Source organism: Erpetoichthys calabaricus, chromosome 11, assembly GCF_900747795.2.
Source record: "Erpetoichthys calabaricus chromosome 11, fErpCal1.3, whole genome shotgun sequence".
NCBI classification, from domain to species: Eukaryota; Metazoa; Chordata; class Cladistia; order Polypteriformes; family Polypteridae; genus Erpetoichthys; species Erpetoichthys calabaricus.
Genome location: NC_041404.2, coordinates 90,724,838 through 90,752,033, shown reverse-complemented (window position 1 = coordinate 90,752,033; position 27,196 = coordinate 90,724,838). Strand labels below are relative to the sequence as shown.

The following is a 27,196-nucleotide window of genomic DNA, read 5'->3' as shown; positions in this document are numbered from 1 at the left end:
AGGAAAATGTTGCTTACACCCGTTTCCACGCTGACTCGGAGATGTATAAAAACTGAACTTGGTGTAAAGCCACGGACATTTTCTTGGCAGCCTTACATCATATGTATGCACGTTTCTGCTCTTTTCTGCAAACTGGCAGCACCCTTTCTTTTTTAGATTCACATTCGGGATGCAGGCCATATCAAATACACTGAAATGAATTGTATATCATCTAAAATTTAAGGCACTTGATTGTAATCATTCTGTAACAATATAATGGTGCACAGAATGGCCAAATGATTCTAAATACCGTAGCTGCTTTAGCGTTGTTACTGTCAGTGCACCACTAACAGGATTTTAACCCACTGTATGTGTTTGTGGTATTACAGCTGCAGAGCAGCTGATCAGAAAGCTGTACAGTGAGTTGTGCCGAGAGCGTAGAGCATTATCGGGATACAGCTTCCAGCCCTGGATGATATTTATAGCACAAGCTGCCTCATGAAATCTACCAGCATCTCCATGGACTCCACTCACCCATGCCACAGTCTATTTGAACTTCTCCAAACAGGCAAACACTTCAGAGCCTTTCCTGCACGGACCTCGTGGCTCAGAAACAGTTTCATCCCAAGAGCTATAAACACACTCAATCAGTTCAGCAGGCGCTCCCGGTAGAAATGTTTTAAAATTAGAATTACATTACTGTAAACTTGCACTACAACTGTAATTTTGCGCAACCTGAGCCACTTTATGAACCATTTGCACTATCTGCAGTATATGTACATGTATATTGTATTATGCTTTCATACTGTATATTTTTCATTGGTTTTTATCTTATTATTATTTATCATTTTCTCGGAAAATCAGTTTATGGAGGAGTCGCATATTGAATCTCATTGTACCATACAATGACAATAAAGGAATTCAGATCATATAGATGATTATGACTGGCTTTTAAGTTGATTTAGATTTCCAAGAACTATTCTCATGGAGCTGTGTGCTGTTAGAATACTAGGATGTATACTTGATGTAATTTTTATGATGAAATGCATTAAAGTACAGTATGTATATTACATTTTACAGATAAATTGTTACCTTCATTTAAGTAATGTATACTGTTAATAATTGTGCAGTGGTAGCGACGAGCTGGCACCTCGTCCAGGGATTGTTCTTGCCTTGCACTCTGGGATTGTTTTTGCCTTGCACTCTGTGCTTGCTGGGACTGGTGCAACCCTGGATGGATGAATGGATGGAATATCTAAACATGCATAAGTTTCATTTTAAAGTTTTGAAGAATCACTGTTCTTAGCTTACAGTTTTCACATTTATTACAGACGCTTATTGTTTGACAATTTTTTACATGGAGAAAGAAAACGGAAGGACAGAAATTGGGAGTTGGTATGTTTGACAGAGACAGTACTAATTGAATAAATTATTCCATCCAGGATCGTGTGAGGCAGGATCGACAATCCTTGGACAGGGCACCAGCTCATCGCTACAGCTGCCTCATTTGCCCCAGCATGTTTAATACATGCTTTAATGCATTTCTTCATGAAAATGATAGCAATTATACATTCTAAAATGTTCAGAGAGCTGTAATATCATGAATGTTATGTGTTCTGTGTGACGATCACTGCTGCTGTCGGCACAAAAAAAAGCCCGTGTAAGAAGCATGTAGCGATTAACAACTGGGTCAGGGAACACACAGAATACAAAGCATTTAACGTGCTTCTTTAGTTACGTTGGGATTTGAGAAACGGTAGTAAATTAAACACCGATTTTAAGCTGAAGTTTACAACATTCTACTTTAATGACAGAATACATGATTAGATTAAAGTCGTCTTGACATAGACCTTTTTTTCTTCACTGTGTCCCAATTTTTTTTTCCTTCTCTGTGGCCCTAATATGCTTGTGTATGACACTCAGACACTTGCCTTTTCATGTCGGCTTTGACATCGGACCACCTTGTTTTTTATTTTGGGCACTGTGTGTCTTTCTGAACTTGAACATTTGAGTACCACTCCACGAATTTCCTCCTGTTGTTTATACCACTGCCTAAGCCACCAAATTGTACATTTTTCCGTGCCTCCACTTCACTGAATAGTACATCCACTTCACATTCGCATTATATTGATTTGTATATTCAAATATGTGAAATTCTTGGAGGAGTCAGGGTGAGGCTGAAGGCGTGTGCATGTGCATTAAAATTCACGTTTATTGGGATTTATAAAGGGGAAGTGTGTGGAGCTTTACTTATGCACAATTTTATGTATCTGAATTTTTTTGTGCGTATGCACATTTCTGTTTTTTTTCTGTACGCCATCTTTTAGTGTGAATTCTACGCACGACATTATACATGAGGGGCTTGAAATCTAGCAGCATTATTCCCCTTTTGGATGGCAGAGTTTTGAAGGCACATTCACTAACTCAAGGTTAGTATAGAAATGCCAGAAAAGGTGATGCATTCTTTTGCCCTGCGGGAAGTAGTTACTGTATTGAAAATATAGACAGGCACATTGATTTGTATTTTTCATGCAGTTCCATTGCATATTTTTAACTACCGTATATACTCATGAATGAGCCGAGAATTTTAGGATCCAAAATAGACCCATAAAATTGTGTTCTTCTTATTTGTGGGCCAGAGGTCAATTTTTTTAAATATTATTCACTTCAAGTGTGTGAAAAGGCCCTGAAATCTTCATATGAAAAGTAATGATAACAAGAGGTACTGTATATGCTATAGAATTATTTGTTAAGCATAATTCTTACTGTAACTCTGTACATAATTCTCTGTTTCCTAATTATGTACATAACAGAAGAGTTGTCAGTCATTATGCACCCAGCCTCTCCTCATGCCCAAATTAATCCAACACTTGGTAAAGCATATAAAATACCTGAACAGAGGATTGACAGTATTCGTAATGAATGTCTCACTGCAGCTCAGTGTTCAGTGTAGAGCACAAAACTCTATGTAATAAATATTGTGAGAGATAGCAGAGCTGAGAGGCACCCTCATAGATTCTCCAGGACACTTGGAAGTAATACAACATGGAAAAAACTGGCAATATCTTTCAATATTCGCTTTCCGAACAATGTGGCTGAGCAACTTCTTAATTAACGACACAGACTCTGCATCTTCCTACTGAAGTCTTGTACTGTGTACTGGCTTTATTCCGTTTTTGGTGTGATGTGGTGTACCAGCCACCCCTGCTTTGACCTTGAAGGTTACTCACAGTCCCCAAGCTGTCCGATCTAATGTATGTACAGTATATCATTGTGATCAAAATTCCCAGGGGGACCCAAACACTTGATTAAGAAATCATGCAAAATTTTCTACATACAGTATCGGGAGGAGGACCAAGAGCCAGTGCCTGTTTGTTTCCACTTCATGCATTGTTGAAGATTAATGTTTAAATGTGTGTTAATTTATATTTTTCTGTTTCATTAAGATAAATATATTTAATTCAGTATCACACTATACTTTAGTCAAAATATAAACATAAAATTTAGTTTCCATATGTTTTGATGGCATATTAGTATAATTTGTCTGATGATTGCAGAATAAATTATGTAACATTACCCACCATACTAAGTCTGTTTAATCTGCTTACGAGGTGGTCTAAGTTAGCACACAACTTTGTTCCCCTACTCTGATTCCAAGAAGCACACTGCAACTGTATTTAGTTTTAGTCTTGGTCCACTGCTAATCCAAAGCTTTGAGACACACTGCAACAAAGCTAAATCTGAAAGTTACTCTCGTTACTGTTAAGGCGTACTAAGACCAAATCAGCACACTGCAACTGACTCGAACTGTTTTCTGTTATTCTGCATGAAAGCATGAGATTAAAAATTTTCTCAAACTTTACTACAAATTGCATAGAGTAAGTAACATTTAAAAATACCATATTTGGGTGGAGTATTCCTTTAAATTACAGGAATTGAAGAAAATGTTAAAACCCATATGCAGTAAAGGAAAGTTCACAGAAATCAGAATGGTTTATAATCATTGCAAAAATACTGGAGACTTGATTTGTGAATGATACTTACTAGATGACTGTGGGGCTAACATGGAAGACCGCGAAGATACTTTACATAAAGGCAAAACTGACAAAATAGTATTGTAATAGTGGAGTATACACTAGTCAGGAACAACATTAAAACCACTGACAGGTGAAGTGAATAACATTGATTAACTCATTGTAATGACATCTGTCAAGGGATGGGAAATATTTAGGCAGCAATTGAACAGTCAGTTCTTGAAGATGATGTTTTGGAAGCAGGGAGGATCTGAGCATCTTTAACAAGGACCAAATTGTGATGGCTAAATGACTGGGTCAGAGTATCTTTTAAATGGTAGGTGTTGTGTTCCAGGTATGTGGTGGTTAGTATCTACTAAAAGTGGTTTAAGGAAGAACAACTGGTGAGCCATGACATGGTCATGGGTGCCCAAGTCTTATCGATGTGTGAGAGTGAAGGGGTAAGCCAGTCTAATGTGATACCACAGAAAAGCTGTTGTAGCACAAATTTCTAAAAAACTTCATGCTTGCTACATGAGAGAAAGGTGTCCAAGCACACAGTGTATTGCAGCTTGCTGTGTGTGGGGCTGTGTTGCCGCAGATCAGTCAGAGTGCTGACCCCCTTCCACTGGCAAGAGTATTTGCAATGGACCACATGACCATCAGAACTGGACTATGTAGCAATGGAAGAAGGTGACTAGTCTGATGAATTGTTTTCTTTTAGATCATGGTGATGGATGGGTGCATATATGTTGTTTATCTGGGGAAGAGATAGCAGCAGGGAGGCAGTGTGATGCTCTTGGCAATATTCTGCTCAGAAACCTTAGTTTCTTGTATTCATGTGGATTTTACTGTAACACATGCCACCTACCTAAAGATTGTTGCAGACCATGTATACCCCATCATTGCAATGGTACTCCCTGATGGCAGTGGCCTCTTTCAGGAGTATAACCCACCTTGCTACATTGCAAAATGGTTCAGGAGTTGTTTGAGGAGTTTGACAATTAGTACATGTTGTTGACTCCGCCTCCAAATTCCCTAGATCTTAGTCTGGTCGAGCCTCTGTGGGATGTGCTAGAAAAAGAAGTCTGATACATGGAGGCCCCAACTTTCAATTGCTAGGACTTATGGTATCTACTGCTGATGTCTTGATGTCACATACCACAGGGCACCTTTAGACCTCTTGTGGAGTTCATGCTTTGACTGGTCAGTGCTGTTTTGACAGCACGAGGTGAGCCCACACAATATTAGACAGGTGGTATTAATATTGTGGCTGATCCTTGTAAAGTATGACAAAGTGTTGTAGTGATTTCTTCACAGTTAAAAAAGGAAAACGTGTTAGATAATATAGTTAAATAAGAACTGTTTATTAGGGTGGTTCATGCAGGAATGATGTGGAACAGAACTGATTCTAAAGAAATTGAATCATTTTTTTGGCATTTACTGAGCTGCACTGGCTGCCACTAGTTCTTATTAGGGCCGTTATTACATGGAGGACGAAATCGAGTCTCTTTACTTGTCCACTCTCTCACGATGTCGCTCTCTGCCTTTTCTGTGATCCAGAGGACGCAGTTCCCCCTTCTGTTTCTCTGTCTCTCTCCCCAACCTCTTTTCTTTGCTCATTGGTTTGTTCTGGCTGCTCATAGTTCGGCATTGGGCCAGCTGCCAGTCCTTACTTGTATACCCAGATTGCGCTGTCATTTTCCTGTCCAGTCTTGGCACTAAGCTGCTACATGAATGGTAGTTCATATCTGTGTCACTACAATATTGAAGCAAGTCAGGTGCCAACAGTGTTGGGGAGTGTTACTTTTAAAGATAACTTAGTTACATTACTCATTACTTGAAAAAAAAATGTGTTACAAAGAATGTTGTGGTTTTGCATTACTTTTTCCTGTTTTGTATGAAAAACTGAACATTTTACTGGACAATATTTGTTATTGAATCTTAAGTCCATTTAAGTCCTTCAGGAAGCTGACCAGAAACACAGCCAAATCTGCTAATTTACTTGTGTTTTATAAATACATGTAGTAATTCATGTGCTTGAAGTAAGTAACACCCATTTCCTTTTTCCATCCTCAAATGCAAGCCCCCAAAGATCTGTAGCAGGAACACTAGCCACTCTCCCACCAAATCACACTGTCTCAAATATCTATAGCAAATAGCTGGATTAAAACTAGACTGATAATATAAACCTAAAAAAAGAAAAAGTTATGATAGGCATATATTGTGTTATTTATTTATTTGTTTTTTTTTGAAGTTGTGGTCTAGAGCATGCAGGTCAAACACGCGGCTTACGGGCCACATGCGGCCCGCAACAGAAATCTGTGCGGCCCGCATCACAGATCCTAGTTAGCACTAAACTTGTACAAAATGATTACTATCATTTGTGATTGAATCATTCTGCATCTTTGGCGTTACTTATTGACTTTTCTTACTTCTGTCTTCTGTCAAAAGTGCGTTTTCTTATGGCATTACGGTACCAGAAACGTCATCTGCTAGTATAGTTGCAGCTGCGGCGTCAGCTCCTTGATACCCTAGGCATGACACTGAACCCCCATAAAACACCAAACACCTCCCCCCGCCCTAAAAAACGAGCCTTGACCAAAGTTAATGAGCCGCGACGTCGCAACTGAAGTGCTAGGCTGGCAGGCTACACTACTGACTGGGCTGCAGAACTGACCATCACGAGTAGTAATGTTTTCCAACTTGAATTACTGACCAATGAATTCAGTGAGCATTTTCGTGATTTCAGTTCACACGAACAGGACTTTGCGCTGTTTACGTCACCATACTCTTACAACGTTGAGAATGCGCCTGAGAATATCCAAATGGAATTGATTGAACTGCAGTCAGATTCTATTCTGAATAGAGGTGGGCGGTATGACCAAAATTCTATATCACAGAATTTTTCTAAATTCTGCCGGTTTCACGGTATTAGACGGTATTTTTTTCCCCATGCATGAGTGGATGTTAACCACATTTTCCACTGCAATTACTGCAGTAGACTGGCTAAGAATAACCTATTAGACTGTTATGAGAATTGTACATCGTACAAAAAGACATTTTAATGTGCACACAAGTATTAATCCAGGTTTGCATGGCCCCATAAAGTGATAGTTTTCAAGGGGGTGGCACTAAAGAGAAGGAATCACATTGCATGACAGATGCAGTCAAAATATAGAACCTTTAATTGAACAAATTTTGCAAAAGCTTAAACTATGATTTTGACAACATATTTTCAACCATCCAAAGAGGCATTTAGACTTAGTGAAATATCCAGAGGTGTTTGTCAAAAGTTGGATTGCACTGAACACGTCTTGGAAAAGGAATAAATAGTAAATATTTTTTGTAAACCAACTACACTTTCTGTTAATATTAACAGTCTCTGTCCACTGACACGTTAAAGTGACTTTTTAAACAATTTTACCATCATTAAACTGCATAATATTTAAACTAATAAATAATAACAATAAAATACATAATAGTATTACTGATAGTTGCACCATTACTTCAAGGCTTGAAGCCCAGGTGCATTACACAGTATTCACCAAATTAAAATAAAATAAAACAAGTGCAATCTTGGTGATGACAATGTCATGACATCTTACCAACTGTACCATCATTTAGGCAAACTGCATTAATATGGACCTTGCTTCAAGCTAAGCTATATACATAAATAATAAAAACTGCAACTTGCATTTATAATGCTGTTTGTGGTATAGCCCTATGGAAGCACATTAGGGCCACTGTGAAGAAAAAAAAATTTGGACACGGAAGAAAAAAACAAACTATATGTCGAGAATAAATTCGACATGTTGACTATGTCAAGATTAAAATCGACATTTCTACTTTATTCTCAGTTTATTTTATAATTAAAGTAGAATGTTGTAAACTAAACTTCATCCTAAAATCAATGTTTAATTTACTAGATTTTCTCAAACCCCGTCACAAGTTAATGCAGCACATCAAATACTTTGTGTTAAGTGTTCCCCGACCCAGTCATTAATCACTACGCTTCTTAAACTGACTTTCTCCGCACTAAGAGCAGGCGCCGGCAGCAATCACCGCATAGAATCCATTCACTTCATGATATTCCTGCTCTCTACCAAAACCACACGATAATTACCAATCACCACACGATAAACGTCTTTGTGAAATTAAAACTAGTTATTAACTTAGCCGACGGAGTGTTCAAAACTTTAAAAATATCTTCGTTATACATGTTTAATTATGCCATCCATTCAGAGTTGCGCCCATCTCTGAACAAGTCGATAGCACATCACAGAATGAATACAAGCAAAACATACACTAGTAAGTACAAAAACAAGTACAACTTCGCTTGCAGTATTATCCAGTAGTATAGAAACAGTATTTACACATCTGACTTTTTAAAACTAAAGTATATCCAGGCGACGGATGTGACTCCTTTTTTTCGGCAAAAGTTGTTCTGTTCATCACATGTTCAACTTTACTTTTAGTTCAGTTTCAGAATGCTCTCTGTCCATTTTCACCGCGCAGAATACCTATGCTACCGCCCACTATTTGGTGGTGTAGCAGTGAAAAAGAGCCCTAGTGCAACAAATCTGTGTTTAGCGGTGTAGCAGTGAAAAAGGTCCCCACTTAAACAGTTTCCCGCTGCGCCATGTTCCGAACGTCGTTTAGGCAATTTAAACCGGTGTTGCGGTATAAGAAAAATCCATATCATAAAAAAAATAAAAAACGGTTTTCGGTATGAACCGGTATACCGCCCAGTACTAATTCTGAAGGCAAAATACAATGAAGTTGGTGTGCCAGGTTTGTATGTTTACCTGCGACCCTTGTATGTGTAGATTCGTAAGTTGGCATCAAGAGTACTGTCTATGTTCAGAAGCATTTACTTTTGTGAGCAATTGTTTTCGTTAATAAAAGCTACCAAAACCCCACATTGCTCAAGACTTACTGTCGAGCACCTTTCATTCCTCATAAAAGTTGCAGCTGCACAAGATTTCAAGCCTGATATTGACGAACTGGTTACTAACAAGAGATGCCAAGTGTCAGGACAAAAGAAATAGATCTCAGACTGTAAGACTCCTATATAAGGACCTAGCTAAGAGGCTAAGACTCTAATTGTATGCTGTTGTACGGAGATTATATGGAAATAAATTGCTTTTCTTTAAACTATAAACTTTAAGTGTTACATTTTTTAAAGTTTTCAGTATTGGAAAGAAAGCTACAGTAACTTTGTATAATAGTATTTGTTACAGTGCGGCCCGCTGACACACGTATGGAAGTCGAAGCGGCCCAGCAATGGTAGTGAGTTTGACATGCCTGGTCTAGAGGCTAATGATGCTGTATGATAGAGTTGTCAGTCGTGTGTGTTTTCAAATTGTATGAGCACATTCACACCCAATTGACATGCCATGGCGTGGGTGCTCAGACTATATGTGTAAATGGCCCTGAGTGACAGTTTTACACATTCAGAAAAACACAATGTTCAGAAACCCTTCAAAATGTCAACAAAGAAAAGAGCAGTGTTCCTTACTGTTCCTGCACTGTACTCTGAAAATACAAAGAAAAGAAAAAGGTGTAACTGATCATGCGGATGGCTGAGGCATGGGTAATACAGCCTGTCTATTTAACAGAGAGAATTAGAGTATGTAATTTACCATTGTTTGTTTATTTCATTCTTCCAGTAAAGATGATTTTGTCATTGGCCGTTTAGTTGTGTATGTGTGTTGCTATAAAATATATTTTTGAAATCAAAAATATGAAAATGAGGTTGACAACATTAATACCCAATGTACCCTATTATTAATGTACAATGAAACTTTATAACAACCTCAGAAAATCAGGTTGTGAGACTGTACACACTACAAGATAGTTGACTGAATATTTGACATGACAGACATTCTTCCAATTGTATGATAACCCAGTTGTAAGATCCATTTGGGCATCGCAAACCCTCTCATATTTCACATGAAATAATGGTTGATGAAGCTGAAATTTGGGCTGACTTTGAAAGTCATTTGGTGCCTGCAGGTTAAATTTAATCTCTCAGCACATGCAGGATAAAATGTATACCTATAACTGTTATTCAGTTCTTTTTTATTTGATTGCACACTGTGCAAGAACGTCTTCCTCACTAGCTATCACCAAACAGCCAGAGCATATGTGTACACAATGTTACACAACAGCAGACAACATCTTAAAAAGGATAATAATTGTGTGAAATAATAACAGTATTTTTTGTTTTATAAACTACCATAGTAGTGCATTAACACATATCTTTTTTTTTTTTTTGTAAAACAAAATGTTTCAACCCTTTTCTGTTAATTGTGTTTTGTCTTAAAGGATTTTGAAGACGACCCTCGGGCACAAGGGGCTCGTGGGCATCGTCGGTCTGTTAGTCGAGGCTCTTACCAGTTCCAGGCTCAATTAAATAGAGCTGCATATGATGACAGGTAAGTAAAGAGCAAAAATGACTCATCCATGTATATTTTTTATGTGAAGTAGCTAGCATTTGTCAAAAATGTTCCATACTTTTGTTAAGAACTTTTCTCTGCATCTACTAATGTTAATTGTCATTTTTGCTTGTATTTTTTCTTTTGTATTTAATTTTAAGAGGTGATTTCAATTTGAACTTGTGTACAAGTGATGCTTGCTCGGTGGCACAATAGTTAGTAGTGCAAGCTCAGAACTAAGAGACTGAGGTGGCACCGGAGGAGTCACATTTCTCCTGTGTTTTCAAAGGTTGTTATTTAGGACTCTGTTTTTGTCCTTTCACAACCCAGAAATTTGTGTGTTCATCAGTGAATACTCCCCATAGTGGACTTTAGCCCCATTCTAGGTTATTTTCTCCTTTGTGCTAAAATGCAAGTGTGACATTATTTAATTTTTCCTTCAAATTTTCCCAGCTTGACACAGTTATTGAGTAAATATTAGACAATATTTAGTATTCAATATTTAGTCAGTAAAGTGGTAACATAAATAGTGATGCTTATGTTTATGGACTTCCCTACCTCGCAAAACTAATCCATTCATGAAAAGACATTCCTAAAGTGACACTTTTAATGCAAATATGTAACTACCATTAATTTAATTGGACTAATTTTTTAAGTGTTCCCTAGCCACAAATAATGACCAAGATTTTTCTCCAAATAACACTAAAGCACACTGAAATTGGCAAAATTATTCTGATAACATTAGTCATTAAAATAGATCACTAATAAGACATTATCCTTTCATTAAATAGTGTTTAGTAAATCTGTTTTCCTTTGCTTTATCACTTTTAAATTTCAGATTCAAAGGAATGGCCTTTTGATCTTTTATTTGGCCTTTCCAGCCGTTTTATGGTCTGTTTTTGGAACCATAATGCTCAAGATAATGTGAGCAACTCATGTTAACCACATGTCCACTTAACCAGAGCAAATGAACACAGCATTAGGTGTGTGAATGAATGGAATGGTGATTCTGTCCAACATCCAGCCCAGCCTCATCAGCAGGCTGAAGTGTTTATGTGTAATGACCGCAAAGATAATCGAGCGTTAGTGATAGTGGCATGTGCTTGAAAAACCAGGTTGTGGTCTATCCCAGCTCTGCCTTGCTTTGAGGTTAAAAACCAAAGAAAGAGTAATGGCATTAAAATGAAAAGTCTCTTTTAAGTGCTCCATCTAAAATCTTAAATGCTGATATTCAAGGAGCCACCTGTTACTACCCTTCTTTTGGTTGGCTGTTCACCATAGAAACGCATTAGGTATACATAATACCTTAGTTAAGTTACAGCTAGAGCTTCTCTGTCTCCATAGACATGTATTTCATTTCCCTGTTCAGCAGTTATCAGCTCAAGCACATTATGGGATACTCCTTGCTTACTTCTATTTCTATGTCCGATTCATTCATCTGGAAAATAAAGGAAGTTTCAAAGTCAGGCATTTCTAACACAGCTTCTGCTATATGAAACCACACTACAATGTTCAGAGCATTCTTCTAAGTAAGGTCTGTCAGTAGTCCCAACCTTTCATATGAAATGAGAACTCTACTCCAACCTAAAAATACATGCCTCTTTGTTTTCCACCAGGGACATTTGTTAGAGGCAATAATTGTAGTCAATTTTGGCTTCATCTTACCATGTTCAACTACATAGCTAAGATATTTGCTTCAAGTCACACCAAGTCAAGTTGGGGAGCGTGCACTGGTACAGTGTGTTGCCGCACCCACTACACGACGAAACAACTTGGGATCCCGGTTTGCAACCCCCCAGGCAGACACGCGATCCAGTCCCACCCTCCGGAAATGACCCTCTATCTGCCACAGCCAGGTGTTAAGTGGGCGACCCCTTGGCCTGGTCCAGCCACTCGGGTCCCCAACAATGAGGATCTTATGAGCTGGATCACCCTCTGGGAAACGTGCCACATGGCCATAGTGCTGTAACTGACACTCCCAGACAATGCAGGTAATGTGCCTTATTCGGGACTCCATGAGCAACTGCTCATTCGACACAAAGTCAAACCAACGGTACCCAAGGATTTTCCGGAGAGACACGGTACCAAAGGAGTCCAGTCTTCGTCTCAGGTCACTGGATAGCGTCCATGTCTCGCAACCATATAGCAAGACAGGAAGCACCAGGGGCCTCATATATAATGCCGTGCATAGAATTCACACTATAACATGACATACAGACAAAAGCACAAAAAAATCCAGATGCATAAATCTGTGTGTATGGCGACTTTCACGTTCTTCCGCTACATAAATCCCGGTCAGCGTGAAAAGTAACGCACGTGCACGTGCCTGCTGTCCCGCCCCAACTCCTCCCAAAATTACACCTCTTTGAATATGCAAATCAATATAAATAGCCCTTAAGCTCAGCCTTCTGTGAAAAGACAATGGCAAAAGTATGGGGAAAATAGAAGAATTTCAGCGAATACCAAGTGGAGGCACAGAAAAACTTACTATTTGCTGGTTTAAACAGTGATATAAACAACAAAAGGAAGTTAATTGAGTGACCTAGAGCGTCCAAGAAACTCGAAAGCTCAAGTTCACAAATTTGCACAGTGCCCGAAATAAAAAAGTAGCGGTCAGATATCAAAGTCGCTGTGAAAAGGTGAGTCGTAGCCCACCATCTGAGTGTCATATGAAAGCTTATTAGGGTACAGAGAAAAGAAAAAAAATAGGGACACAGTGAGAAAAAGCTCGAAATGCCAACTTTAATCTCGAAATTTCCACTTCAATCACGTAGTTTATTTTGTCATTAAAGTGGAACATCATAAACTTCATCTTTAAATCATTTAATTTACTAGTTTCTCAAATACCATCGTAACTAAAGTAGCACGTTAAATGCTTTGTTTTGTATGTTCTTCTATGTGCTCTATGTGTGTGAATCACTACGTGCTTCTTAAACCGGCTTTCTCTTCCTCCAACAGGACACAGAATCCATTACATTCGTGATATTACAGGTCTCTGAATAATTAAAATACTGATATGTATACTTGATATCATTTTCATGATGATAGGAATTAAACATGTTATTAAACATGGGAACATGGTGGCGCAGTGATAGTGACGAGCTGGTACCCTGTCCAGAGACTGCCTCATGCAAGATGCTTGTTGCGCCGAGAGCAGTTCAAATAGGCAGCATGGTTGACGCAGTGTGTGCTTGATGCTGTATACCGATAATTCTCCTTCCGATCAGCTGCTCCGAATGGTGCAGTGAGAGTAATATGGAAAAAGATGATCCGCTGTGGCAACCCCTAACGGCAGCAGCTGAAAGTAGAAGAAGAAGGTGCAGTGAGAGTAACAACGCTAAAGCAGCTATGGTATTTGGAATAGTTCGGCCATTCCGTGGACCATTATATTGTTACAGGTTAATTACAATCCGATGCCTTAAATTAATGAACAATATGCGGTTAATTTCAGTGTATGTGGATCTAAAAAAGAAGGGGAAACCACACTGGAACAGTAGCACTGCTTTGATGCTGAGTGCCGCCAGTTTTCAAAACCGAGTGGAGAACTTGCGTATGCCAGGGTTGGAGCTACCGTGAAAATGTGCGTGGCTTTACGCCAAGTTTAGGTTTTATAAATCACGTTTTGAGCATGGAAATGGGCTTACGCAACATTTTTGTGCGTATGCACCGTTTATACTTGAGGCCCCAGGACTCTAAAGACTTGGACCTTCGTCCTTTTGCATAGATATCGGGAGCACCACACACCCCTTTCCAGCGACCTCATGACCCCCCATGTTCTCCCAATCCATCTACTGACTTCATAGGAAGAGTCACCAGAGACACAAATGTCACTGCCAATGTAGGTAAACCTCTCGACAAGGTCGACACTCTGTCTGCAAACAGACACACTGCTAATGGCTGTGCCCAAAAGGTCATTAAAGGCCTGGATCTTGGTTTTTATCCAGGACACTCACAAGCCCAGACACTCGGACTTCTCGCTCAGTCTCTCGACCGCCCGGATCAGAGCCTCCATTGACTCCGCAAAGATCACAGCATCATCAGCAAAGTCAAGATCCGTGAATCTTTCTTCACCAACAGATGCCCTACAGCATATTTGCTTCGGTGACCCAAAATAAATTCTTTTTAGGATCTAAATGTAAACTAACATCTTTAGCTTTCTCGAGTTCAATTCTGTTTTCTGAGAAAGTCATGTGATGACTGATCTACCCTCTTCAGGCAGCTGGCTATGTACATGTCAGGGCCTGATGTACAGGATATATTTGTTCTTTGGACTGTCAGTTTGACACTTTTAACCACAGATTTATTGTAGACTGAGGTTAGGACAGACAGTCAGTTCTCTACAGCTGTACATTCTCTTTTCTTAGTTTGCATTGCGATATCTACTTCATCTACAAGATGAAGCAGAGAGCGATGATCCATAATCAAACATATGCCGGCTTTTACTGTGCCATTTGTAGCTTAGCAAAAACATAAGTCTGTCTATAATGATATAATGCAAAATATATACTTTTTGAAGGAATAAAAAAAAAAAAAAAAAAAAGTTGGGTTTATGTAGGTCTCCTTGTGTCATAGATCCATGCTTTGCTGCTGATCAGCTACTTAGGGTTGTAATTGAAGGGGGATAAAATACATATGCCAGGTTAAGATACAACTGAAGAATTATTAATATTTTGATAAAGCAGCATGAAATCAATTAATATGTGCTCCATCTGTTTTTTGTCCATTTGTTATGTTTTGTATACTATGTTGTTACAGTATGTTTTTACTTAACTTGTAAAGAGATTACACTAAACTACATTTTTATGTAAAACTATCCATTTTTAAGGCAGCCAATTTTAAATCAACCTTCATTAACTTCACACTAAGAAATAGGTATGTTTCCTGTGAGGTGTACACCCACATGTTTATGAAAGGGAAAACCTGAACAAATAAAAATAATGCAGATATACAATTAATCTAAACTGCAATGAAAAAAGTAGATCATGCAAGCCCAGACCCTCAAGGTGAGTAAAGCACAGGGGCTTTCTTTCTTCTACGTACAACATAATAGCTTGCATGTGCAGGATGTATTTAGGATAAAAAATGAGGTTTGTGCAGTTTGAGGTTAGTTGTGTCTTATGTACAACTTTGCAAGGATTAGGGCACTTTGCTTCATTGTCACTTTAGTCCAAATCGCCAAACTAGGGAGGTGTTCAGATCTGTACTAGTGTTCATTCTATTAATGCGAACTTCATGCCAAGACCCTTTGTTGGTCTTTGTTTCAGTGAAGAAACTTGTAGTGTCACTACTGACATATTTATTTTGCTGACCCATATAATCCAGTTTAGTTTGGGGTGCAGAAACCAACCCTGAACAGCAGTCCTCCCCATCACTTGCACATTCACATGGAGCCTGTTTGGTTAAGCACATTCCGGCAGCATTAAGAGCAAAAAAACAATCCTGGATAAGGTGCTAACCTATTGCAGGGTGCAAATGTCTAAATGATTTCAGTTATACAATGTTATTGATCAAAATTAAAGTAATAAAGTTAGTAACAGCAACCGATAGAGAACTGTCTTTTTCCAAACTGAAATTCTGTACTTTACTGACTGTTATATGTATTACTTTAGTAAACTCTAAACATATATGACAGCAATCATATTTAATGTTTGACTTAAGTCACACACATTTGAGTAATATCAGTTATAATTTTGACCAGCAACTCTGCATGACCGTATGTTCAGAATCAATAACAGACAGATTGCTGATTATTTACTGTTAATATTATTCATTTGGAAATTCTGAAATCTGCTGCCTGTTATTTATTGATTTGCTAAGCTTTAATGTTGCATGGGTTGCAAAGGCTGCTCTGTGAAACTGTGGATTTGAAGAAATGCCGCACCCACCCACTGTTCAGATTTGGCACCGTGCGACTGCAGCTTTTGCGCCAATCCAAAGTGCTTGGCTAAGGCTAAGCTGAGTCAATGAATTGAGACATCAAATCTGCTACAGTGGATTGATTGCACGGGCAAATTAAAACATTTTACATGAGTGAAACACAAGCACTTGCTGAAAGTTTATACAGTAGAGTTTTGCTTATCCGACATTCCGTATTATCCGACATCCCACCGCAAAAAAAAAAAACACATCAATTAGCCACAAGAACTGCATGTTGCGAGCGTGAGTGTAGTCTATTTTTTGTTGCTCCCGACTCTACCACAGCTAATTACAGTGGAACCTCGGTTTGCAAGCATAATTCGTTCTGGAAACGTGCTCGCAGTCCAAAACACTGGTACAGTAATCCCTCCTCCATCGCGGGGGTTGCGTTCCAGAGCCACCCACGAAATAAGAAAATCCGCAAAGTAGAAACCATATGTTTATATGGTTATTTTTATATTGTCATGCTTGGGTCACAGATTTGCGCAGAAACACAGGAGATTGTAGAGAGACAGGAACGTTATTCAAACACTGCAAACAAACATTTGTCTCTTTTTCAAAAGTTTAAACTGTGCTCCATGACAAGACAGAGATGACAGTTCTGTCTCACAATTAAAAGAATGCAAACATATCTTCCTCTTCAAAGGAGTGCGCGTCAGGAGCAGAGACTGTCATAAAGACAGAGAAAACAAACAAATCAGTAGGGCTGTTTGGCTTTTAAGTATGCAAAGCACCGCGGCACAAAGCTGTTGAAGGCGGCAGCTCACACCCCCTCCGTCAGGAGCAGACAAAGAGAGACAGACAGAGAAAAACAAACATGCAAAAATCAATACGTGCCCTTCGAGCTTTTAAGTATGCGAAGCACCGTGCAGCATGTCGCTTCACTAAGCAGCTGCACACAGAAGGTAGCAACGTGAAGATAATCTTTCAGCATTTTTAGACGAGCGTCCGTATCGTCTAGGTGTGCGAACAGCCCCCCTGCTCACACCCCCTACATCAGGATCAGAGAAAGTGCAAGAGAGAGAAAGAGAAAAGTAAGTTGGGTTTCTTCTCAGCCATCTGCCAATAGCGTCCCTTGTATGAAATCAACTGGGCAAACCAACTGAGGAAGCATGTACCAGAAATTAAAAGACCCATTGTCCTCAGAAATCCGCGAACCAGCAAAAAATCCGCGATATATATTTAAATATGCTTACATATAAAATCTGCGATAGAGTGAAGCTGCGAAAGGCGAAGCGCGATATAGCGAGGGATCACTGTATATCAAAGCGAATTTCCCCATAAGAAATAATGAAAACTCAGATGATTCGTTCCACAACCTAAGACTATTCATATAAAAATGATTAATACAAAACATAAAGTAAAAATACATAAAACAAATTAACCTGCACTTTACCTTTGAAAAGAATCATGGCTGGTGTGAGTGAGTTTCTAAACTTTTGTGGGATTCCACCCAACGGGACGACATGCAGAAGAGCATTCCAAAGCAATCGCAGTCTCCCAGCGCTGTAGCAGTTCACCGTAAAAGCGAATCCGAAAAGATCGCGGACATGCTATAAGCGCCTGCCATCGATGGGCGATACAAGGAACAAGGAGCATTATAAATGCACAGGGCACAGTATTACTTGGCCACGGCCCTGCCTGACTGCTGTGCGTGTATAGGAGAGTGGCAGATCCCGCTCTGTTGCTGTTCCAAGCTTAATAAAGCCGGTGTTGCTAAAGTACTGAGACTCAGCTTCGTGTTTTCCGGTGCAAGATGGGTACTCACACGTCACAGCACACACACACACACACACACACACAGTCACAATGCTGTAGTAAACAGTATACGCTTGTACGGATGTTGAATATATGAGTGACGGAGTTAAAGCTCTAGAAACTGCAATTAAATACATTGAGCAACAAGAAGAAGCTACAGGAATCAACATAATGATGCTGCAAAGATGGTGAGACTTGGCAGCAAAGAAACGGCACTCGTCAGGAAAGCAGACTATGATCAAACGTTTCTTTAAATCATCATAGGACTGAACTTTTTAAGTACAGCACATACTGTATTTAACTTCAGACAATTCTGTAACTGTAAGGTCATTTTTTCAGTTAATTTTTTTCTGTTTTGTTGTAAAACGTGATTATTAGGTTCGTAATGTGTAAAATTATAACATAGTTTGACGTTTAATAGGCTTTTTCTTAACACCTCCTATTAATCCGACATTTTCGTGTATCATTCATATATATATGAAAAAGTTTTGGGAACCCCTCTTAATTCTTTGGATTTTTGTTAATCATTGGCTGAGCTTTCAAAGTAGCAACTTCCTTTTAATATATGACATGCCTTATGGAAACAGTAGTATTTCAGCAGTGACATTAAGTTTATTGGATTAACAGAAAATATGCAATATGCATCATAACAAAATGAGACAGGTGCATACATTTGGGCTCCCCAACAGAGATATTGCATCAATACTTAGTTGAGCAAATATAACATCCTCTAGACGCCTCCTATAGCCTTTGATGAGTGTCTGGATTCTGGATGGACGTATTTTTGACCATTCTTCCATACAAAATCTCTCCAGTTCAGTTAAATTTGATGGCTGCAGAGCATGGACAGCCTGCTTCAAATCATCCCATAGATTTTCGATGGTATTCAAGTCAAGGGACTGTGATGGCTATTCCAGAACATTGTACTTCTCCCTGTGCATGAATGCCTTTGTAGATTTCAAACTGTGTATTGGGTCATTGTCTTGTTGGAATATCCAACCCCTACGTAACTTCAACTTTGTGACTGATGTTTGAACATTATCCTGAAGAATTTCTTGATATTGGGTTGAATTCATCCGACCTTCGACTTAAACAAGGGCCTCAGTCCCTGAACTTGCCACACAGCCCCACAGCATGATGGAACCTCCACCAAATTTGACAGTAGGTAGCAGGTGTTTTTCTTGGAATGCGGTGTTCTTCTTCCGCCATGCAAAGCGCTTTTTGTTATGACCAAATAACTCAATTTTTGTCTCATCAGTCCAAAGCACTTTGTTCCAAAATTAATCTGGCTTGTCTGAATGAGCATTTGCATACAACAAACGACTCTGTTTGTGGCGTGAGTGCAGAAAGGGTTTCTTTCTCATCACCCTGCCATACAGATGTTCTTTGTGCAAATTGCGCTGAATTGTAGAACGATGTACAAATACACCATCTGCAGCAAGATGTTCTTGCAGGTCATATGGAGGTGATCTGTGGGTTGTCTGTAACCATTCTCACAATCCTGTGCATATGCCGCTCCTGTATTTTTCTTGGCCTGTCAGACCTGGGTTTAACATCAACTGTGCCTGTGGCCTTCCATTTCCTGTTACATTCCTTACAGTTGAAACTGACAGTTTAAACCTCTGAGATAGCTTTTTGTGGCCTTCCCCTAAACCATGATACTGAACCATCTTTGTTTTCAGATCTTTTGGGAGTTGCTTTGAGGATCCCATGCTGTCACTCTTCAGAGGACAGTCAAAGGGAAGGGTTCCTCAGTCTCTTTCTAGCACTTGTTGTTTGAGCATTGTTTGTTCATCACTTGTGTTGTATGCACTCTTTGTTTCTATGAAGAAACTGTTCGTAAAAAGCAACTAAGTGGATAAAGCAATCCCTCAAAGGCCAAGAGGGAGTGAAAATTGTTATTTCTCAATGAGAAAACATTGTATTAGACATTATATAAAGAGAGACCCAAAAATTCTTAGAATCGTTTAAAAGCATGGGACTAGGGTGACGTTATTAACTAAGGTGCTTGGTATCATATGCCTACAGTCTTGTTAATTAAACTGCCAAATGCTGAGTTGATCCAGATGATTTTTCCAGAATTGTGCCCTTGACTTTGGTGATTTTTTATTTTTTTTTTTCCAAGCCAGAAAAAAACCACATTAAAATTATATCAAACATCAAGGCAATGATGGCCACATTTTTCTGTATTAATAGAGTTGTTAATAAAGAGTTTGATCATGAGCAGACTGTTAATCTCACTGAGCTGCTGAATCATTTGCAAATATGCATTGGGGGAAAAAAACATCCCAAGCCATATGCACAGTTGCATTTTTCACTGTAACAGCTCACCTTCGTTGTCAGCCAAACAGATTTTGACCAAAAACAAAGTGGTTCTTGCTTTGAACCCTCAATTTGCCAGGTGTTGCTCCTTGTAACTTCTGTTTGTTTCCAAAATCAAAATTGAGAGTAAAAGAAGGAAGATTCGCTACCATGAAAAGAAATGCAGAAAGAATTGTAGTAGGTACTAGACACTGTAACAAATTATGAGTACAGGAAAAGTTTCAGGAATGGAAGAAGTGCTGGGACAAGTGTATTGCATCTCATGGGGAGTATTTTGACGGTGACTAAAAGGGATTGCTGTAAGTTGTATAATAACATGTTTTTTTGCAATACTGTAAATTTTTTAAGTCCCCTTCCTTGTAAGTAACCTAGAGAAAATGTAAAGTATACAGGAGGATGTGCGTAGTTTACATATAAATACTACACCGTTTTATATACAGTAAGTCACTTGAACATTGTGTACTTTGGTATCTGGGGGTCCTGGAGCCAATCATCCACATACATATACTGAATAATGTATTTGATTGTTCTCTGTTATCCATTCATTTTGAACATGCTTAATTTTAATTCAAGATCGTGGAAACCAGAGCCTATTTTGGGAGCACTGGACAGAAGACTGGTAACAGCTCTGGACATGACTAAAGTCCTTCACAGGTCCCACACATGGACTGATTCACTGGACTTTTTAATTTTATCTTACAGGCCAAAGTTAGAACTGTTGTGCCAGTGAGAGCAGTGTAGTCATTCCACCATGCACATCTCCAAAGTATATGTGAGAAGACACTAATGCAGAGCAGCAACACACAGCTAAGTTGTGTCTGGACTCCATTTCCATGTGTTTATGTGTTTGTACTCCTCTGAGAAAAATGCAGAGTGATTGATTTCAGGTTTTGTTTCAAATTTGCAAATATCATTTGGGCTGGCTTAGATCAGTTTTTCAGGTTGAGCCTTTAATTTCATACCCATGCTGACTTCTGATTGTGAACATTATCAATGTTTCCAAAAAAATATAGAAGTGGGGGCCCCTATTTGCCGGATTGGGAGATGTCCCATAGAAAATGTCACCTCACCATTTCCATTATATTTTAGTGTTTACAGTTGCATTTTTGTGATTAATCAATTGTTTTATTGCTATGACGAGCATTTTTTTTTTTTGGATGGAGATTGGGTAATTTAAAAAAAAAAATGAAGGAAATTGAACTTTAGCAATTTTTTTAAACAATAATGATTAAAAAAAAAAATAAACACAAAAAGGAAATTTCAGTTAAAAAAAATAGTTTCTCTGAATATCTAAAGAATTAAGTTTGTGGCTGTGATTACACACAAGACCTGAGTAACAGCTAAATGCAGCTGCATATTCAAAAGACGTCCATTCCTTGAAGTTGAGCAGAATCTTTTGTTGTTTCATGCTATAAACATATATTATGTACAGTAAGTTCAACCCTGACATTTTAATGGCCATTGAGGAAGAAATGTTAAAATGACATAAAGGTGCAGTGAGATTCTATTTAAAAAAGAAAGCACGTAGTGTGATGGAAATCTGAGGTTTCTTGTTGTACTGTTGTAGTCTCTGAATAGCCTGCCTGAAACCATATACCACAACAAGTTTTGCTTGTGTCACAAACCACACATTAAGCTGTAATGTAATTAAACTAAACTGTTTTTCTCTCTTTTTTCCCCTTTACAATTGTAGAAAAATGTAATCCAGGTCACCTGTATATACTTTGAGTGCAGATAATATTGAATGCAGAATCAGAAATAGGACAGTTTATTTTATCATTAATGATCTTTAATATCTTTTGCTTGGTACAATGGATGCATTTACAGTTCTGTCATAATGCAGCAGTCACTAGGGCATCTCCAGTTTAAGAGTGAGTTGGAGCAGAATCAGCAGCAGGATGGTATTTTAGACGTTACAGAGAACTCTCTAAAAATTTGTTCTTGGTACAACTATAAATCAAAGAGCAGACCAGTGGGTCAGAAAAAAACCCTGCCTTAAATTACATTATGAATGGGTGTGTTTAATAATCAGAAGGCTGTCCATTTTACTAATGAAGAAACAAGCTAGTCAATCAGAATTACAAAAAGCCTTATTTTGATAGTGATGTCCAAAAACAGATTTGTAAAATACAGCAGTATTGCATATCGTGTCTCGAGTAATACAATAATGACATTTTTATTCCACATTCTAATCATTTAAATAGTGACATTCGATCTGATAGTCCAAAGTAATATGAAAATACAGGCTACTGATGTTAACCTGAGTGATGGTTATTATTTGCTGTTTTATAAGGAGTGATTATTTTGACTGATGATTTTATTATTTGTAAAATACTGGGAAACTGTTGCTATTATGTATTCAGAGGACAAATGTGAGACCATCTGACAGGCAGATGAAGCAGACCATGTAAGAGGACATTGATGTGAAACATTTATGGAAGTTTATGTCAAAGGTTGAAATAGAAATCCATGATTTTGGAATACTCAAGTTAAAGTACTGAGGTGCAAACTAAGCCAAACTGTGTGTTTTAAGAAGGCCAGCGTTATTAAATAAAGAACAGAGAAACAGTTATTTATTGAGCTTTGAGCTGTCAGGGCCAGAATTCCTCTTTGGTGATGTGATTTTGCTAAAAACAAATAATAATTGTTATTCTCAAATATAACTATGCCCTATATTGAAAATGTACAACACTGTGTACTCAGTGTAGTTATTTGATTCAAAACCATCACAATTTTGGTAGTTTTTAAAAAACAGTGACTTTCTGAACATTGTTGATGGTAACAGCGGTGTTCATCTTCTTCAAATGGTTGAGGGCCGCAATTCTGCCTTATTAATAACACTGAAAAATGTCTGTGCAGCATTATTACTGATAACTATGAAGCAGTCTTTGCAGACATTTTCTGAATGAAACACATATTGATACAGGAAAGAAAGTACTGAGCTAGCTACGGCACTTTTATTTGTAACAAAGGAGCTTGCTGAAAGTATTAGGAATTGTGTGGTCTTGTTCCTTTTGAGCTTCTTTTTATGTAAGAAACAATAAGAAACATGATGACGCTAGGTCAACGTTTGGATCTTTCTGACACTCTACATATAGTTGGTTGCCTAGAATGTTTTCTTCTATTAGTTTCTTTGACAAGGTATCAAAATGTTTTTATCTACTGTTTTCTTCAGGCCTCCAGGCAGTTTGGTGCCAACCTCTGTAGCAGAAGCAAGTCGAGCAATGGCTGGAGACACCACTTTGAGTGAGAACTATGCTTTTGCTGGAATGTACCACATCTTTGATCAACATGTGGACTCCGCAGGTATGGAAATCTGAAGAATTCATAGAACATTTATGCATGAATGTATTAGTGATGGCTGCCAAAATGAGCACATTTGGTTATATTTGATGTTTCCACTTTTAGATCCCTGTCTGTGTGGAGCTTGTACATTCGTCTTTAGTTTTATGTAGGCATTTAACCAAGTGCTTCAATGTTTTTGCCACATTCCAGAGTGCTAGATAAGTTAATTACTGACATGTTCTGAATGAGGCAGAGTGTGCGCACTTGTCTGTCAGTGATGTCCTCATCGCTCCTCGGTGTAATGCATATATCTTATGAGTCATGATTATACTTTTTTCCAGACCTACAGTAATCTTTAAATAATTTAAAACCGCATGTTTCAGTTTTTGACTGCTCACATTAAAGAAGAAAATAGTTAAAATTATTATTCTTGAGTGTCCAAGTTTGCAATAAAGTACAGATTGGAAAATGATTTTTAAGAAAGCTGTTTGGAATGGTTAAAGGTTTATTCTAGTAAATAGTATGAATTGGTTGATTCTAGTTAAAATGTTCACATAGGCAATAAAGTATTTTTCTATGAAACTATTTTGTTTAAGTGGAATTTTCAATATAGTACCTGTATATGAATTTGGTTTATTTTAGGTAAAAAAAGTTTTACTATAACAGCATATTTTATTACATTTTCTTCCGCCTCTCCTTTCACTGTCTTGTGTTTTTCTGGTTTATATTAGTTCCAAAGGTCCAGTTTGCCAATGATGACAAACATCTTCTGGCTTGTTGTTCACTTGATGGAACCTTGTCTATCCTGGCTTTGGTGCCAGCACCCCCCAGTGTCCGACTGGTGCTTAAAGGGCATTTGAGGGCTGTGACTGACTTTGCATGGTCTCTAAGCAATGATATAATCGTGTCAACATCACAGGACGGGACCTTGCGCATTTGGAACACTGAGGATGGACGGTGTATCCGGGAAGTTTCAGATCCTGATGGCTCAGAGCTGCTTTGTTGCACTTTCCAACCCATGAATAACAATCTCACTGTGGTTAGTTATTTAACTTGCATAGAACACGTGAAGTAGCTAAAGCATTTTGCATTATTGCTAAAAGATAGGAGTCACAGGTTATTGCTGTATGTCTGCAAGTTTGTATTTAACAGTGGATGTTGTATTTTATTTATGTAACAGATCTGTGCATTGCATTGTAGGTTGGAAATAGCAAACATAACGTTCACGTAGTGAATATCTCAACTGGAAAGAAGGTAAAGGGTGGCTCTAGCAAGCTGACTGGAAGAGTACTGTCCTTATCTTTTGATGCACCTGGGAAGATTCTTTGGGCTGGAGATGACAGAGGAAGCATCTTCTCCTTCCTTTTTGATATGGCCACAGGTATATATATATTTGTAAAAGTAAAATGCAGAATTCTATATTTTTATTACATTTTTAGATTGAAATAATCTGTATCACAGTAACAAGGGGTTGGGTTCATCACAGGTGCTCTTATCACACACACCCATACTTAAATTCACACAGAGCCAACTCAGAATTGCCAAGTAATCTGATCTGCTCATCTGTGAGAGGAAAACTGGAGCATTGAGAGGATAACTCATGCAGGCACAGGGATTACATGCAGTCATTCCATAAAGAAAAAATAAGGCACAGAATTTAGCCTTGGGACACATTATCCGTGAGGCAGAAATGCTAAGGACTGTGTTATCCTACATTAGAAATATGTTATGTTTTTTTCCTACATCATTGTAACGATAAAGCTAAAATAAATGTATTACTGTTAAAAACTATTTTTTATTTTATTGGTTCATGTAATTAAAGATTTTAATGGTGAAATAGATAGGTGCTGTCACAGTCATTCTTCACTTTTCATAGTTTTATTAAAATTTGAAGGTGATTCTTAGAGAAAAGCCAAGCAAAATGACACCTTTTATTGGCTAACTAGAAAGATTACAATATGCAAGCTTTCGAGGCAACTCAGGCCCCTTCTTCAGGCAAGATGTAATGGCTAACACGGTACAACACCCTAGTACTAAGGTGATTCTTATAAACATAAGTGTATTAAAACTGTCTGGCCCAAGCCATTGATGTGTTGAATACACAGAAGCTACTCCATTTCAGTAATATTATCCCATTTCTACACTTGCACATTGTTAAACTGGCTGATTTTTTTTCTTTGGCTTTTTAACTAGTTAAGTTTGATACTGCTTGATTTTGGTTTTCCATGGTCATGAATTCTGCCTACAGCACACTCTGTAGAGGATGTCTATCTTTTGTTAGACAGCTCACAGAATAATCAGTTGTTCAGCATACCGTCTTGCTGCTCAGTGGAATTTTCTTTATACTGATCATTTGCTCAGAACTGATGTTTATGACATTTACCCTTTAGTGTCAAATAAAGCAGTTAAAATGATCAATTTAGTTAATATTTTCTGTGAAGAAAAATCAAGCATTCTTAAAATAAACTTGTGCTGTAAAATGGGACAGTGTTTCTGAGTTGAGGTTTTGTGAATTTAAATATAAAATGAAGTGTTATCTTCATTAAAGTTATGTCTTTAAAATAATAGTGAAATCACTGCTCAGGGAAGATTACTTAATTTGGAAAATGTACTGAAAAAGAAAAGGTAACGTCTTGTTTAGATAACTGTTTATAGTGAGTTTGCATCCAAGTTCAAAGTGCTAAACTGTTGAATACTTATAAGATAATATTGGTTACAATTACAGATACATTAAGCTCAACAAGCATTGCTTTTTAACTTCCTTAGCATTACATTTTTTCTCAAACAAACATGTAAAAAGCTTTGCATTTTTTGGCTTGAAAAATTACTTTTTTATTAAATCTTGTCCTTCTACTGTAAAATGTGCAAAACATTAAAAGTGCAAAGTCAGAAGTGTAGAAAATATAATAATGATACTACTAATAATAATATGAACAGCACACTGCACATGTGTAAGTGATGCAATTGTCACTTTCATATTCCCATAATCACTTTCTGTTTTACTGTCCATTTCAATTTCATTGCCTGAAGAGAAATTCACTTTGTCAGTCACTGCTTATGAGAGAAGCTTCTTATGAGACAGTGTTATCAGGCTCTACACTGTTGCCAGGGTAACGCTAGGCACTATCACTGTTGCCACTTTTACAGCCCGAGTAAACCTCAGGTCTTACGCAAGACACGTCTATACAGTTGACTAATGCTTTTTTAGTTTTTACAGCCCAAGTGATGCTCTGGTGTAACACTAAGGAGGTTAAGACCTACAGCATGAAAAACTGAGGAATTAGCAAAAACAATTGGAAATAACTTGGACAGTGTTCAGAATTGAGCGAACACTTGAAAAATGCAGTTTAATGTAGAAAACTTGAAAGTGGTACATGTGGACAAAAAGTTGCTATAAATAAAAGAAGGTTGGCACTATCCTATAGCAACAAACCTCTGAAAGAGATTTATGTTGACACAATGTTTTCTTTATCTGAGCAGTTC

The 27,196-nt window shown here is 38.0% G+C and overlaps 1 protein-coding gene across 2 annotated transcripts in view; it reads left to right on the top strand.

The window, feature by feature from the left end:
* The window catches only part of wdr13 (WD repeat domain 13), a 55,847-nt gene that overhangs the window by 6,411 nt on the left and 22,240 nt on the right, over positions 1–27,196 (top strand). For both annotated transcript variants that reach the window (XM_028813587.2, XM_028813586.2), the window contains exons 4-7: positions 10,323–10,432; positions 23,604–23,734; positions 24,445–24,752; positions 24,914–25,094. In XM_028813587.2, the coding sequence (XP_028669420.1) occupies positions 10,323–10,432; positions 23,604–23,734; positions 24,445–24,752; positions 24,914–25,094 (730 nt within the window). The remainder of the gene's footprint in view (positions 1–10,322; positions 10,433–23,603; positions 23,735–24,444; positions 24,753–24,913; positions 25,095–27,196) is intronic.